This window comes from Acanthochromis polyacanthus, chromosome 9 (assembly GCF_021347895.1).
Source record: "Acanthochromis polyacanthus isolate Apoly-LR-REF ecotype Palm Island chromosome 9, KAUST_Apoly_ChrSc, whole genome shotgun sequence".
NCBI lineage: Eukaryota > Metazoa > Chordata > Actinopteri > Pomacentridae > Acanthochromis > Acanthochromis polyacanthus.
In genome coordinates this window covers 18,608,405-18,626,288 of record NC_067121.1, presented here as the reverse complement: position 1 = coordinate 18,626,288, position 17,884 = coordinate 18,608,405, and the positions used below count along the sequence as shown (strand labels likewise).

Here is a 17,884-nt window from a genome sequence, read left to right as displayed (position 1 = left end):
TGAGTTTTTTTGCTGGCGGTCAGCTGGAGGAGTGTGTGTTCAGGCTACCTTACAGTGTGATTATCATTCAGACTGCCCCCAGGGGGAGGACGAGGACGGGTGTGGTGAGAGCTGCATGTTGCATTCACTGTATCTGTTCAACAGGCTGGAAAGTCAGACTTTACAGTTAAATTTCATTTTTAAATATATCATACTAGAAAGTTTTAAGAACCGCTGTGTTGAAAATCTAGTTTTCCTTGTTAGCTTGGTGTTTTTGATATGTTAGAAGACACATGATTAGTGAAACGTGCAGTCAGCCCCATGGCTGAGTACGTATTTCCACCCTAAAACTGCGCATTTTGATGACATTCTCAAAAGCATACACTATCATTCAAAAGTTTGGGTCATCCAGGCAATTTCATGTTTTCCATGAAAACTCACACTTTTATCCATGTGCTAGCATAATTGCACAACGGTTTTCTAATCATCAATTGGCCTTTCAACACCATTAGCTAACACAATGTAGCATTAGAACACAGGAGTGATGGTTGCTGGAAATGTTCCTCTGTACCCCTATGAAAATATTACATTAAAAATCAGCTGTTTCCAGCTAGAATGGTCATTTGCCACATTAACAATGTCTAGACTGGATTTATGATTCATTTAATGTTGACTTCTTTGAAAAAAATGATTTTGTTTCAGAAATTTCTAAGTGACCCCAAACTTTTGAATGGCAGTGTATAATGAAACTTCCAGGGTTTTATACATGACAAAGCATAGACGTGGGACTTTCTGTATCATTATTCCTTAGAACTAGTTTCTGGTCCAGACATGTATGACTGAATTACACCAACATTCAGTAAAGTCTGTAAGTATGTAGTCTCAGTTCTTTTCAACATGTGTTTTAAACCTACGTTCTTGGTAACAAGATACGGTTGCATACCTGCTGCTGTAAGAGCATCTATGACAGTTGTTATTGCTCTGGCTGGTTTGAATTGTTAGCAAGAGGCTGCATTAATAGAGGGGCTGGAGTCTAACCCAGCTGACTTAGGATAAAGGCAGGGGACAACCTGGACAGGCCACCAGTGTATCACAGGGATACATTTATAGACAAACAAGCACACTCACACCTACAGACAATTTAGAGTTACCATTTAACCTTAGCATGTTTTTGAACTGTGTGAGGAAGCAGGAGAACCTGGAGAAAACCCACACATGCACAGGGAGAACATGCAAACTCTATGCAGAAAGATCCCAGGTTTTAGCTTTCTGTGCCACTCATCTGTGATTTTTTTATGCTAAGAAATATCTTTAGAATTTTGTTTGACCTCATCCATAAAATAATGCAAATAGGAAAGACGAAATGTTATCATGCAAACAACACAACAAACTACATCCTCCATTGCAGCTTCATACATTGCTCCACTGCCTTTGCTGTAAAATTCGGCAAAACGTTGAGGTGAAGTGAGTCATAGGCCCAACTAATAATTTTCTTTTGTATGCAAACAACTGCATTGCATTTTTTTAGGACAGACCAAATGTATCACTCTGTTTTATTAAGGTAAGCATGGCTGTGTTGTTAAAGCTTGATTTTTTTTCTTTAAAAAAAGCAGGAAATACAGACAGATGGTATCGTTATGATAACTTCAAAATGAATTGCACAAACATCTACACAGAGTTCATACTGTCCTACAACAAGAGAATTACTTTAATTTATAGGCTCTATTGCAGCAAAATCCATTGATTATATTAACACAGACCAGCAACCAACATAACATTTATTGTTGGACTCAATATAAATGTATTCTTTATTATTTTTTTAAATAACAGTGGATTGGTAGCAGTCAGAGCTGCCATTGGCAGGGCAGCTTGAATGAAATGTCATTGTATATGAAAGTGTGCAATGACAAATAAAGCATCTGTGATCTGTGGTATTAGCCTTTTTTCTTCCAATTAAGTCATTTGTAAACGACTATTCATGCATGTGTCTATCTACAGCAGTATTATTTGCGTTTACCTATGTTTTAGGCCCGTGCACATTTGAGAGTGATCAGTGCCACTGGACTGACACCAGTGATGGACAGACCAAGTGGCAGAGACAGAAAGCCAGCAACAACACTGAGCCACCCACTGATCACACCACAGACACGGGTAATTCTAATCATCTACTGACTGACTGAACCGCTAGTTGATATCATGGACATCATTGCTACACTCCATCCTCTGAATCAGCATGTTTAAAGATCTGCTTTCTTCATTCAGTTTTTCTTCGTTCGTAGGCTACTACATGAGGGTGAATGTCAGTCAAGCGTCCACACAGAGTGAAGCCCAACTCCAGAGTCCCACACTCCCTTCTTCATCTCCCTACTGCCAGATACTGTAAGTCATTACCATGATGTGTGATTATCTGATTCCCAGTGTCAGTAAAATATTTGTTTTGATTTGGAGTGAAATATTTTAGTACATGAATTGCTCAATGCTCCCCACCTCCCCCATCTCTCTACTAATCCAACACTCTCCCCTTCTTCCTTCCTTCTTTCCTGAACCCAGGTTTCACTTCCACATCAGTGCAGAGAGTGCTGGGTCACTCAGAGTGCTTATGCAGCAAGCTGAGGGGAGTGAAGCAATCCTGTGGTCACGCAGTCACAACACTGTCTCCCACTGGACCTCAGAGCATCTGCCTGTAGGCCCACACCAGCAGCCTTATAAGGTGTTTTCTCATGCATCTATTCAACAACTGAGCAGTCGCATTTGAAACTTTACATGCAGATGATCTACTGATAAGTGTACTTTTAAAGACACAATGAGAAAAAATGTGCAGAGTATCTCAAAGACTGCAGAAGCTTCCTACAGAATGAGATGTCACTAGAAATCATGTGACACGGCTTTCGCAGTTACTGAATCTCATTCCAGTCGAACGTCCAGAAGAGTTCATCAATCTGGCAGCTGATGTGGCTCAGTCCATTATGATTACATTTTCTGTTTATTAAATTCGCACACACTATTGTTCAAAAGTTTGGGGTCACTTAGAAATGTCCTTATTTTTGTAAGAAAATCATTTTTTTCAATGAAGATAACAATAAATGAATCAGAAATACAGTCTAGACATTGTTAATGTGGTAAATGACTGTTCTACTTGGAAAGGGCTGACTTTTAATAGAATATCTCCATAGGGGTACAGAGGAACATTTCCAGCAACCATCACTCCTGTGTTCTAATGCTACATCGCGTTAGCTAATGGTGTTGAAAGGCTAATTGATGATTAGAAAACCCTTGTGCAGTTATGCTAGCACATGAACAAAAGCGTGAATTTTCATGGAAAACATGAAATTGCCTGAGTGACCCCAGATTATTGAATGGTTGTGTGCATTTTCCAATAAATGTCTATAGAAAGAGCATATATTCTCCAAGTCCAGGACAATTCAGTGCTTTCTTTGTTTTAGAGGACCCTTTCGAAATCTGTTTGTATTCTCAGGTTTGGTTCAGTAGTGGGAATAAAGCTGCTGAGGGGGGCACCTCTACTGGAGACCATGTTGTTGCTGTGGATGATATCTCTTTCCTAAACTGTGAAAAATCCTACCAGCCACCAGGTAAAGTTTCATATTACTAAATCCTTATTAACACTGCGTGACAGAGGTTGGCTCATTCTGAAATGACCTTTTCCCTCCTCAGCTCTGTCGTTCTCTGACTGTGCTTTTGAAGAGGATCTGTGTAGTTGGGTGCAGGGGGCTGAGGATGAGCTGGACTGGCTCAGCAGATCAGGACCCACCGAAACCCCCAACACTGGGCCTGCAGGAGACCACACCACCGGCAAAGGTCAGCACTTTGCCAAAGTGTCTTTAAACAAGCAGTTTCCTTAAGATCATAACTTCTGAAACAACTAAATGGTCATGTTGTGTGAACTAAATGGTAAGTGTGCAAAAAGCTAGCACACTTTTTTGTGAAAATCAATGTTTCAGACTGATTTGCACAACTTTAATCCAGTGCATCCTGGTAGCATAAGGGATCTAAATATGCTAACTAGCTAAATGTTAACTATCTCTACATGATCACTGACTGCACCCTTAACTACATTATTGCATGTGTCTAGAATTTTCCTCAAAGCCAAGCCTTTTCTAACTTTTTGCTGAGCAGCAGCCACTGTGATCACAAGTGCCACAGAGGCCAAGCAGAGTCATACACACTCCCAATCACACTGGTCATAACAGGAGAACAATGCTGCAACAGCAAATTGAACGGAATAGCAATGCATTTTATTTCTCATGACTTTGTGAAATAAAAGGTTCAAGTTTAGCTTTGAAATGATATTGTTAGGAAAAAGTAGATTTTTTTTAGATAAATTGCAAGATCAGCTGGACTTTAGCAGAATATCAGAACTTTAGTATTTTCCTGTTAGTGCGATGTCAAGCCTGGGCACCAAGAAAAACCTAAAGAGTCATAAGGCATTTACTGGGCTCAGAAAGAACAACCAAACACTTGGTTACATTTTACGTTTTTTATATTATTTCTGCACAGTTTCAGCTCTTCAAACTTCTAAATTCATGCAAATGCAACAATCTGAGGGAGCAAATCACCCCTCGCACAACATACATGCAACCTTTGAAGTGTTATTTTTTAAGGGGTTTAAAAAAATACAGAAAGTTCTTGTATTTGGTTCACAGGAAAATACCTTTACATCAAGACCTCCCTGCCAAGTGAAAAGGGGAATGTGGCCCAGCTCAAGTCCTCACTGTTGCCTCCTGCTGGTGAAAATGGATACTGTTTGACTTTTTGGTACCACATGTTTGGAGCTACTGTGGGTTCCTTGAGAATGTTTCTACAGACAGTTGATCCCTTAAAGAAAACAATGGTAAGAGAGCATGCAATTATCAATTTTTCTTAGTTTACTTTATATTTGATTGAGCAAAAAAAATGACAGAGGTCAAAGAAGGCCACTGTTTTTCCATCAAAGATTCTGTTAGGGTCTGGGCACATTACTTCCCTTTGCTGCTGTGCTCGAAAACGGCTGTGAATGTGATTGAGAAACATGTGTGGCTATTTCCACTGGCTTCTGGCTCTGTTATTATACATTTCACACAGTTGTGAAATGCTGATTGCAAAATAACATTAATGCAAGTTATAGCGATTGCAAGCTGCACAGTTTCACTGCATAACGCTGTGTTGCAAAAGCCTCCTCACATCCTCATTGTGACGAGTGAATCAACCTCCTGTCTTTCCTGTAGGTGTGGCAAAAATCGGGAAACCAAGGGGATGAGTGGCAGCTGGTTCAGAGCCATGTGACCTTGCAGAAAGTCCACCAAGTGATATTGGAGGCTACAGTGGGCGGAGAGGCAGGAGACATAGCCATCGATGACGTCTTGCTTGTTCATGGACCATGTCCTGCTTCTGGTATAACAATGCTAAATCACTAGGCTATATTCATCATTAGAATACCATCAATGTTTTAGCGCCATCTCAGTGTGCTATGTCCATCGACTGAGTGAATTAATTTGGATTTTCTACCTGCTAGTATGAGATTGAATGCATGTTTGCGTGAAAAAAAGTCTAACTTTCTCCTATTTATTTGTCTAGGTTACTACTTTTGGACACACAAATGCTTTAGACCTTTAATGAATAACTCTAATTGCATTTTATACCTTTCTTATTTTTGAACAAATCCTGTGAGAAGGCCAGAACCACAATACTAACAAGTATTGTCTGTGCAGCCAGTGCCCAATGTCACTCCACACTGCCAAACCATCACAATCAGAAACTATTTGAAACGCATCAGTGAGTCTCAAACACACTGGCTGATATTTTGTGTAGCTGAAAGTAGTAAATTTAATTGGATCTGTTGGTTTTGGTCCACAGCAATGAGAAAATATAGAATAACGTCTCTTTTTAATAGAAAAAACAGTCGGTGTCCACGTTGTTAGCAGAATCTAAAACAACAGTTACTGAACAATAAAGCATAAACAAACAAGCAGGCAAGAAATGAGATATTACTAAGCAAATTTATAGATTTGTAAACTATATAGATTTTAAAATGCAACGTTTTCCTACAGAGTTGTGTGACTTTGAGGAGGGGAGCTGTAACTGGCAGCAGCAGACAACCGATGACTTTCACTGGCTCAGACATTCAGGCTCCACGCAAAACCCAAATACAGGACCAGACAGCGACCACACCACCAACACACCCACAGGTCACTACTACTACCTGCCCTCCTCAACTGCCGACCAAGCCGACCAGAAAGCTGCGATGTCTTCTCCACTGTACCCTACAGGTGAGAGTCTCCACAGTTTTTATTTCTTGTGAGGGTCCATGCACCAATGGTACAAAGAACCTATTGTAACACATGGGTTTTATAATATACTTTCTTCCTCAGACAAAAGTAATGCATTTTTGAGCCTCTAAAAATGCTTGACAGCATGTGAAAATTTGCACACACATGAAGACCCACAAAAAATTATACTTTAAGGGAAATACTCACATATGTGGCAAAATGGCTCTTTAGAGTCCCCTGCAATATTATGAAAATCCACATTTCACCTACAGCTATGAAATTTGACACACATCTGTAACACATCAGGACACACAAAAAAAGCTTCTTGGACTAATACCCAAAACCCAACAGGAAGTCAGCCATTTTGAGCTCTGTGTAATGTTTGGGATGATTTAGGACCAATTTTTGCACATTTTCAAAGGTTATGAACTCAACAAACCAACAGGAAGCCAGCCATTTTGAATTTTGTGTCATGTTTTGGACAATTTTGGACCAATATTTGCACATTTTCAAAAGCTACAAAGTCAACAGAGTAACTCCAACAGAGCTCAAACTTGGCCAGGACATACACCAGGCATGAGCAATCAAAAGAGCATAGAAATGACGGCTGGAGGAATTTCGACAATTCTCCATGACACAGGAAATGCTGCGTAACTGGCCTGTACTTGCTCCAATCTGCCTCTGACTTTACATGTGTAATCAGACTCCGTGATGAATTCCATAGACCAATATACACTCTCAGGTGCAGTGTCACCTGGTGGACATGCTTGGATTCGCTGACCAGCAAGGATGCGAAGACTCGACCAACGCTGCTTGCCCCTTTAATTTTTTTTAAGCTTTTCTGAAGCCCGTTTTAGACACGTACTCAATCTGTTCGTCTGACACTATGTAAACATGTCAGCTTCATGTCTAAATGAGCGTTCTGGTTGCTGGTCTTTCTTTCAATACAGCAGAAGTCTGAACTGAATGCTGCTGCCTTAGCAGACAGACGTACACAAGCAATGCACTTCTACCTACATGCTCCACCACCAGCATCTCTATCCCCATCAACCACTCTCACATCTCCCCCTCATTCCTCGTCTGTAACCTTGGTGTCCATCTTGACCCAAACCTCACGTACGACCACCATATCTCACAGCTTACCCGTTCCGCCTTCCTCCAGCTCAAAAACATTGCACGGCTCCGTCCCTTCCTCACCACCTCTGCTGCTGAAACCCTGATTCATGCTTTTATTACCACCAGACTCGACTACTGCAATAGCCTTCTTCACGGACTTCCTTCAACCACCCTCAGCAAACTTCAACGCATTCAGAACTCTGCTGCCCGTCTCCTCACCCGCACCCGCCCTTTCGATCACATCACCCCTGTTCTCCGTCAACTCCACTGGCTCCCTGTCACCTACTGCATCCAGTACAAGATCCTCCTCCTCACCTTCAAGTCCCTTCATAATCTGGCCCCATCCTATCTCTCTGATCTCCTCGTCCCCTACATCCCCAGTTGTTCCCTCCGCTCAGCTGAAGCCCACCTCCTCTCATGCCCCTCCACAATCAAGCATCGAACCCGGGGGGACCAGGCCTTCTCTGTTGCCGCCCCCACCCTTTGGAACTCACTCCCCATCTCTGTCCGTGCTTGCCCCAACATCACCAGCTTCAAGTCCACCCTCAAAACCCATCTGTTCAGACTTGCTTTTACCTCAACTTTTTAATTTTAGTATTATCACAACTTTTTATTGTTTTATATCTTATTTCCATATTGTTTTATATCGCATTTCCCTACTGTTTCTGTTTTATCCTGTATTCTGTGTCTCTGATTATGTTTAACTATCTCTGTAAAGTGTCTTTGAGTTTTTAAAAAGCGCTATATAAATAAAATGCATTATTATTATTATTATTATTTTCTCTCAGATTGATAACACATCTTCAATGATTATTTATAGTCATACTTTATTCTGAACATTAGACAGTACTGGTGAGGATATAAAAGCAAATCACATTGTGCATTTTTCTTTCCCTCATACAGTTGGTTGTTAATGATTTGGACAATTTTACCGGCCTGCTGTGAGTTTAGTTATTGTCTTTTGTTTATTAGTGCATTATTATGTGTTGTAGGTGTGTTTTTGTAGTCCAATCTTGTATGTATTACAAATAATATGTGCGTACTGTGGCTCTCTCTGTCACTTTAGTGGGCATGTGTGAATGAAACCGTGAGAAACAGAAAATAAAAGATACTTTATTTAAACCATCTGATTACAAAGTGGTTTTAGGATTGGATCCACCAGTTCCAGCAACTTGCCAATGCCTAGCATCTCCTTACTGTCTAATAAAGTCACAGGTTGTTGATTTCATTTACAGTCATTGATCCCCACTTAATGTCGAAGTAGTGTACAGGAATTAAATGTGCATAGTAAAAATGTTGTGCTCCTGTGGATACAATTTCAGTAATGAAATCACATCTGACCCTTCCTTTAGGGAAAGGAGCGTGTGTGCAGCTGTGGTACCACATGTACGGCGAAGGAATGGGGACACTGAATGTTTATCAGCAGAGTGAAGATGGGAAGGAGGCTCTGATTTTCTCTCAGACAGGAGACCAGGGCCGACTGTGGAGGTTCGCTCAGGCTTCACTTCTACCTCGGGTTCAGCCTTACAGAGTGAGTCGCAAAGATACACCCAGAATATGTCATGCGCTGTCATTTGGATGGATATGAGTTTTTCTATGCTGTGCTCCATTGTTTTTTTTTAACTTTGATGTATATATGTGACAGCTGTAGTTACTTTGCAGATGAAACTTTTACCAAAAAAACACTTTTGACTACACAAATGATGAAGTATGCATACTTATATAGTAATTATAACTACATAAATGTGTATAAAATTGAATAAATTACCTCCAGTTTAACCGGACATAACATTAAAATGCTGCATGCATTTTAATGCCTTGGTGATATTTTGATATTTGTAATACTGTAATGTATTATATAATAGTATGAAAGTGCCATGTGCCACTGTGCTTGCATAGTTTAATTTTCTTGATGATATTGTGTTTTCACTTCCTCTTCACTGTGGTATTGTTATATTACAGAAGTAAAGCACGGGAGAACTTCCACCACTGCCGCTGTGCATGGAAATAAATCAAAACATCAGTCAACATTTTTCACATATTGTTTAAGCACAATATTTAATTGAAGTGTAAAAACAACATTCGGTCATTTTTCAATTTTCAAGATTCAACACCTTTATTTATCACAAACACAATTATACATAGTATCATGTGCAGTGAAATGCATTGTGCACTTGTTTCAGATCAAAGCAATAATAATAACAATATACAATAAAAACACACAAGATATAGATAGAAATAAGCAAAGTAAATATATAAATAAAAGTGTCAAATAGTGGAAATAACACATATATACAAGGTGAAGTGTTAACAGCATTTTAAGACAAGATTGAATATATCCCAAATATATTACTAGTGTATTTCAACAAATTACAATATTGGCAGAAAGATTAATTTTTTTAATGAGTTATTCGAGAAAGTACAATTTTAATATATTGTAGACTTATTTCATGGAAAGTCAAATGTTTCAAGCATTTTTATATTTTAATTCTAAGAATTATGACCTACAGCTAAAAAAAGAGAGAGAAAGAAATCAAAACATATCTAAAAACCAACAAAAATAAGGTACTCTGTATCTCTTAGTCTAGTTTGGTACCTACAACCACAATCACTGCAATGACTGCTGACTTACAAGTTGTCTAGAAATCAAACACTGACACACTCCACAAAGAGCCACATAAGATTGCCGCTAAAAGTGCTTGCTGTTGGCAGAGTGCTGTATCGAAGCATGTTAAAGGAAAGTGGACTGGAAGGGCAAAGTGTGATGGGAAAAGGTGAAAAAATGGAGGTGACCACAGCCTTGAGAGGATTGTCAACAAAAGTTGATTCAAGAATTTGAGAGAGCTTCACAAGGATGGAGGCTGGTGTGAGTGCTTTAAGAGCCACCCCAAAGATATCTTCAGGAAAAGAGCTACAACTCACACAGACAATGTCTGAAGCATCCTACTGGGACTGGGGAGGAAAAGAACTGGAGTGTTGCTCAGTGGCACAAAGTCCTCTTTTTAGATGAAAGTACATTTTTCTTTTCATTTGGAAATCAACGTCCTAGATTTTGGAGGAACAGTGAAGATGCACAGAATCCAACGTGTTTAGTCCAGCATGAAGTTTTGAGTCTCTGATGATCTGGGGCATCATGACTAATGCTGGAGTTGGTCCACTGTGTTTTATGAAGTCCAAGGTCAACAGAGCCGTTTTAGAGCACTTCACCACCATCTGCTGGCAGGCTTTATGGAGATGCCGATTTCCTTTTCCAGCAGGACTCATCACCTGCTCACACAGCCAAAACTACTACCAAATGGTTTGCTGACTATGAAATGACTGCTTGATTGGTCAGCCACCTCACCTGAACTGAACCCGACAGAACCCGATTTAAAGTATTGTCAAGAGGAAAATGACATTCACAGACAAGCTGAAGACTTCTATCAAATAAACCTGGGCTTCAACAAATCTAATCTTCTCATCTAATAACTAATTTTCAACTAATTTGAAACTGTACATTTGTGCGGTGACAAATTACAATGGGCATTATTCACTTTTACTGACATTTTATTTTTAAAAAAGTGATTTATGTGCACATTTATCAGTAGTAAAGCCTCCAAGTAGGGCTGGGCGATATTGCCAAAAAATAAAATCTCGATTTTTTTTTTTGATTTTTTTTTAGTCATCTTGGACGATCACGATTTTAATCAATTTTTGTTCTTTCTTTGTGGTCTGTTTGCTATGGCTAGTGCTAGCCATGCCGCGCTCTCATAGCTGCGAGCACTCTTCCCATTCTTTAGGATGCCTCTGCCGGAGGTGCTGAAAGAGGTTAGTTGTGCTGCTACTCTTCGTTTTCATAGTACTTTTGCAAACCTTGCACATGACTGTAGTTTGCTCTGTGTCAGTCTTGTCAAAGCCGAACCACTTCCATATAATCGATGTAACATGAGGCCCTTTTCTCGCGACCAACTCTTCGTCTGCTGTTCTGTCCGCTATGACGGAGATGTGAGTGTTTTGGCGGAAGGAGATGAGAGGCGGAAGCAAATGCCAGTGCACAAGTCATGAAAGGCAGAAGAAGAATCTGTATTGTTATATATTTAAGCTCGCCTCGATTTTACGATTTGGCAAATTTTTAAATCGTCAGGTTTTGAAAAGGCGAATTAATCGAATGAATTCGATTTATCGCCCAGCCCTACCTCCAAGTGTTGGAGAGTCCAACCATGTGTCAATAAAATCTGACAAGAATGTGATCTTGATTAGACTTAAAAAAATCTGATACTACAAGCTTATAAGACATTTTAAACTTTGTACTAAGATTTCCAGTAAGCAGTTACACACCTTGTGTTTCAGATTGTGGTGGAAGGTGTGAAGGTTGGCCTCACCAAGGAAGGAGACATGGCCTTCGATGATGTACAGCTGACAGATGCCCAGTGTCCTCCTCATGGATTTTGTGACTTTGAGAACACTATGTGTAGCTGGAGCAACCTGGGTGGAGAAGTGGACCAGGGAGACTGGCTCCGGGGTGCAGGAGCCTCCCCCAACCCCAACACTGGACCCAGTGTTGACCACACCACCAACTCTTCACGTGGTAACCATACACTTTATAAGTCTGTGAGTGTGGCTTTGAGCAAGTTGGGTGTAAGAGACATGGAATTCACCTTATGGAGATGTACAGTAACAACATTGCCACTGGTTCAGCTGAACGTCATGACTGACTGTTTATTCTAAAAGTAACATGAAACTGCAGTATAGAGATTTCCACAGTCTTAATAAAAATATAGATTTGACATGTTCACTAAAATTCAGTCCAAGCAGTGGTTATGCACTACCGTTCAAAAGTTGGGGGTCGCCCACACAATTTCATGTTTTCCATGAAAACTCACACTTTTCTTCATGTACTAACATAATTGCACAAGGGTTTCAGTTAACTTTTGTTTTAAAAATATGGACATTTCTAAGTGACCCCAAACTTGAGAACAGAAGTGTATACTTTGTTCACAATGTTGGGACTTGAGTGATGAAGTTAGTTGCCAAAGAGCAGTGCGGTTTTGTTATCTACATACTGAAATTCAATTTATAAAACCCTTACCGTAGTTTTTCTTGGGCTAGAAACAAGCTGTAAACACAGACACATCATACCTTGTGAGGTACGACAAACTTGTTCTCGACAGGTTACTGATCTACACAAGCAACAAATGTAGAACAAAGTTAATGTAATACTTGTGTCCACCCGAGGGATTCAAATCAAAGTAATCCTTGTAGTTTTCCTCTCCATTACCTTCTAGAAGAAATATCTCAGTCTTTGGCTGAAAAATGCCCTTCTACTTTGTCCTCTGTTGGGTGCAGGGCTGGTACTGTACAGCTGTTTTTGTACAACGTAGAACAGAAAACAGCCTTCTGTTGTGTCTTACTGATGAGTGTAGTGAGACCAGAAAGATAAATCTGCAAGCTGTAAAGCCAAACAATGGCTGTAAAGATGCTAAGCTCCACTTGGATGAAGGGAAATGCAGCATTACATGTTAATTCTCTGTACTTTCATGACTATAAGGATCTCTATCTCAATACAACAATCATTTCATCAACTGATAGTATAAAATCAGTTGTAGCATGGTTGTGTTCGCTTTGTGCATGAGCATTTTCCTGCATAAAGGATAATTTATTCATCTGGCACAGGAAAATTCAGGATACAAGTTCATCTAAAGTCCATCTAAAGACGGTTGGGAATCCCAGGCACAAGCCACAGACAGCTTTTGAAAGTTGTAGCAGTTTTCTTCAGAGAACAGGACCACAGTAGCAACAAGTGCCCTCTCCAGATGTGTATCTTATTCTAGCTTTACACTCCACCACCAAATCTGATTTGATCTGTAGTCACGAATCGGGTCAGAAATGAACAAGACTACAGCTTTACTGCAGTATACCACCAGCTGTATAGGCTTGACATTACATTGGTTATATTGGGATGTAAAAGCTTTAAAGTTTTTTTTTAGAGTTCCTTCTGCTGTCACTTTGATTCCACCAGGTCACTATGTTTACGTGGACAGCTCAGTGGGCGACTGGAAAGACATGTCCTACCTGATCAGTGACGTTTTCCAGCCATCCACTAGTGGGCACTGTCTCACATTCTGGTACCACATGTATGGCGACCACATCGGGACTCTCAAACTCTACATAAATGACAGGTAGCTGTAACTGTCTCAGGACTGTCAACACTAAACATGAGATTTATTTTGACCGAGGGTCATTCCAGAATTGGAGGACATTTGGGCCTCAATTTTTTTTGAAAAGCAAACCTTCTCTTATACAATTTTCTGCTCCATATTCATCAATAATAAGTAATAAACTATCAAAGGCTTGATTGGCTCAGCTTACACATCAATGGTACCATTTTTATTTTGTGTTTTATTTGTTGTTTGCTAACCCTACTCTAATCACAGTAACAGCGTTGCTAATCCATGCTAATGTTAGTTTTTTTCTCAGGAGTAGAAGCTAGATATTTAGCTAGATATTTTGACTGCTGACGAGAAGGACAAACTTACTGATGGGGAAAAATAAAGGAAAAATGTAGAGAGGACATAGCTTTGCTCTACCCATTCTTTTGGATAACTGTGTGATGATGTTAATTCCACTTTATCATATGATCCATTCTTTTATTCTCCTTCTACCTATTCTCCTTCTAAAAAGATTATGCTAACACGTTGTGGGACAGACGTCCTATGCATGATAATTATTATTTAAAATATTATCTTGATAAAACAAATCACACAATTACAAGAGACACCAATGGAAAAAAATAATGCCAAAAGAGGAGATTTAAATTTCATTTAACTGTTTTGAGATTCAGTTTGGTCATCAGAGAGGTGGGACAAGAGAAAAATGGTATTTTAGGGGGAATTCCAAACTTCTTTGGCATTTTAAAAAATGTTTTCAGACATTCTTTTTTCCTAGATTTTTAGAAAACAACTGCATGTTTTAGTATTTTGTACATGAATTATTTGAAATTTAATGTGTGGAATGTAAAATGTCCTCCAGTTCTAGAATGACCCTTAACATTTGCAATGCATTCATTTGAATTGGTGATGTTTCATAGGAAGATGCATGCGGACGGCACTGAAGACGGACTTGTGCAGTGGACTGAAGCAGGAAACAAGGGCGACAAGTGGCAGGAGGCCAGTGTCCATGTTAAGCACGAAGAAGCATTCTGGGTAATAATGAGTTTTTGATACGTTATATCAGGACAAATGCATAAAGTATTAGGATGATCAGTGAGGTTTTAATCTTGGCCGACCGTGTATAAAATCTAAGGTCACAGGTTTGAGTAAAATACTCTTAAAGAAGGTAGGGTCACGCTGATTCTTGCAGCTTTTCTTCGTGTCAATCTTTAAAGTGTATAGCCTGAGAAATAATGCAGCTAGAGTGGCTCGGTGTTATGTACATAACAATTCAAATTGAAGATGGTCGGGTGTGAATTAACTTTTTTATTTAAAAACTCGATGAATCAAGGTGGAATGACCATCTTTCTCTGAATCATTTTGGGACATTTTGCTGCCCTTCATTGGAATGATCTTTTCATTTAAAGATTTTATGACAGTTATATTACAAACATATCTACATTCAGTCTCACTGAACTTCTGTTCTGTGTCATGGCAGCAGCATTATCTGTCAGTATCTTGACATGAACCGTGGAGGACTCCCTGTTATGTGTTGTATTTTATTAACACTCTTTGGAATATGATATGAAATATTTGTCTTTGATGTGATGTCGCATGACAGAGAATCTCTGTGATGTATTTGTTTGTGTTAAGAAGCAGCAGTTTTAAAGTATGAGATTTTCTTTGTTTCATTATCATTTGCACAGTGCACGCTTGCATCAAAATCAAAGTAGATCGATACGCTTTAACATCTACACCTGGAACATAACTGCTGTATAGGTCATTTATAATAAATGACAGTTACATTATAGAATAAAGGTAAATAATGACTTTTCAAAAGTCATGTCACAACATGACCATTTGCTTATGTGTCTACTGAAATTCCAGAATTCTGTACTGTCTCTGAACATGTCTCTCTTTATTTTTGCTACAGTTTGTGTTTGTGTATCAGAGAGGGATGAATACAGGTGGGGACGTTGCACTTGATGATATCACCATCGAACCCGGAAGCTGCTATCCCTCTCATAATACTGGTAACATCAACCCCTCCTAAGATAGTGCATCGCAACATCTATCAAATGTACACAGACCGTTTTCTTTCATGTGACATATTCTGAGGAAAACAAGAAAAATGGATCATGTCCTGTTTTGTCGCTATATGCTTTTCTAATGGATTAACCAACAATCTATCTGAAAATATATAAATCATTTAATGATTAATGCACCTCTCACCTATCTTTTCTAAATACCTACTATTAGTGCAACTTACTTAATCTATTTAAAACAAATATGTGTTTTGGTTGCACAGTTGCAGCCCTGCTTCCTCTGTGCTGCAAATCAGGCTTTCATTTTCCTGTAAGAATTTGGGCAGCCATGGCTCAGGTGGTAAAGCAAGTTGTCCACCACTCATAGGGTTGGCAGTCTGATCACAAGACCCTCAATGTGCAAAGGTGTCTTTTGGCAAGACACTGAACCCCAAATTACTGTCAATGTTAGGTTAACACCTTGCATGACAGCTTTGCCACCATTGGTGTATAAATGGGTGAACAAGAAACATAGAAAGTGCTTTGTAGAAACTAGCTCAGGTTAAAAATGTGCTAAATAAGTGCATTTACCATTTTGTATCTGGTGGCAGACAGAACTACGTATTGAATGTGAGGCTCATACATCCAATCTAAATGCAGATCATGTCATTATTATACAACCATTACAATGTGATGTCAATATTTACTCAAAAAAGATAAGTTAAAGCAAAATGTCTTTGTTATTTAGATATGAACCAAACAGGAGCAAACAGTGTATTTGTTAGAGATAGCATATTACTGCATATGTGATCAAATCAACTCAAATGTCTTTATTGCCATTGGACATATGTACAATAAAATTTTGAGTGCATCTCCTTTGTGGTATTAAATAATAACAGATAAAAAATAAAATATATACATAAAAAATATATAATATATGTATGGAAATAAATATATAGAATAAAATAAATAAATATTGCACAAACCTACCCAAAACTGCACTGCCCAGGTGCAAGAGTTATTGCACTGGAATTTATTACATCTATAATATTACCATCTATATGTGAGTGAATTAATTATCTCGGCAGATTCCCAAATACAACAGTGTTGCTCAGTCATGTGCTTGTTGTTGTTTATTTTTTTAAAACATTTTGACAATATTGGAGTTCTGTGGTACAGAAAAATATGCCACATCTTTGTGTTGACTGCACCAGCCTGATTCTTTCATAAAAGTTATTATTGGAACAACTGAGTGAGTTCATTTCTTACTGAATGCATAAAAGATTGTAGGTGTCGATGCTACATGTGCACTCATCATGCTTCTCTGTCTGTGTCTACAGATGTGTTGTCCATTGGCCTTGCAGTTGGTCTGACTCTGCTGGCTGGAGTCGTCATCGTCATTATCTTCTTTATAGTGGCCCGGAAGTTTAGCTGTAAAATGTACACAATCTATAAATATTTCACATGATCAACCTAATAACATTGAATAATTCTCATTGATTTTGCTGGCTGACATTTGTGCTTGTGCGTCTTAGGAACCAGCCGACACTTATGAATAATGATGTGACTGCCCAGAATGCTGTGTTCGACCTCTATGATTGTGCTATTGATGTGAGTAAGCAGAATTTGCAAACAGGACAGTGCACGGCTTTACAGAGCTCAGATGATTTAATTTTTTTTTCTTCCAGGGCACACAACATGGAACTGAATCTGACATTTCCTTCTTCAACAAGCTTTATAATCCATCTCCACAAGTAATGGATGACCCCATGGCCTCTACTGATGCTTAGTCCAGATGTTTTTTCTATTAAAATTGGAATACACCGTGATTGATTTGTAAGGTTTTTCCTTTTTGTTGAAGATATTTAAATTCTATTAAAACAAGAAGATGAAATTGTTGATAATGTGGCATTTTGTGCAAGGTAGAATGTGACAGGACAAAGAGTACATGTCAATTGCTTCTACAGGATTATGAATTGGACACTTACTGCTTATCTGGAGATATTATTACACGAAGAAGAAAACGTCTTTACTGAAGATTTTAACCTGCCAGGAAAGGACGAAGCCTCAAATATCTGTTTAATTTATTTTTTCAATTGAGAGAATTATATGTTTTCAGATCTGGGATTTTTTTGTTTTTACCATCCCCCCAAAAAATCTTTGAAGCCATTTTAACCCTTTAGCAAGATTTAAAAGGGTCAAATAATTTTTGCAAAACATGCTCTACAAAACAGTTCATTTGGTTCATTTATGCTAAAGGTAATGAAGCTAAGCAAATCTAGTTGAAATTGACCATTTACTAAAAATATACACACGTGGACAAAATTGTTGGTACCCCTCAGTTAAAGAAGGAAAAACCCACAATTCTCACTGA

The 17,884-nt window shown here is 38.9% G+C and overlaps 1 protein-coding gene and 1 long non-coding RNA gene across 2 annotated transcripts; both read left to right on the top strand.

Annotated features, from left to right (window-relative positions):
- Positions 1 to 1,994: 1,994 nt before the first annotated feature.
- LOC127535607 (uncharacterized) lies at positions 1,995 to 2,682 on the top strand. Its single transcript, XR_007944486.1, has 3 exons — positions 1,995 to 2,130; positions 2,259 to 2,358; positions 2,530 to 2,682. It is a non-coding gene; the product is annotated as an uncharacterized LOC127535607 (long non-coding RNA).
- Positions 2,683 to 3,461: 779 nt separating this feature from the next.
- On the top strand, positions 3,462 to 17,884 carry si:ch211-106h4.4 (MAM and LDL-receptor class A domain-containing protein 1). The gene is made up of 13 exons (XM_051953924.1): positions 3,462 to 3,569; positions 3,652 to 3,795; positions 4,641 to 4,828; positions 5,202 to 5,367; positions 6,024 to 6,242; positions 8,711 to 8,889; positions 11,688 to 11,925; positions 13,357 to 13,516; positions 14,425 to 14,539; positions 15,420 to 15,519; positions 16,851 to 16,950; positions 17,046 to 17,121; positions 17,199 to 17,884. Exons 3-13 carry the CDS (start codon positions 4,760 to 4,762, stop codon positions 17,298 to 17,300), a joined length of 1,524 nt encoding a protein of 507 aa, XP_051809884.1. The 5' UTR covers positions 3,462 to 3,569; positions 3,652 to 3,795; positions 4,641 to 4,759; the 3' UTR covers positions 17,301 to 17,884.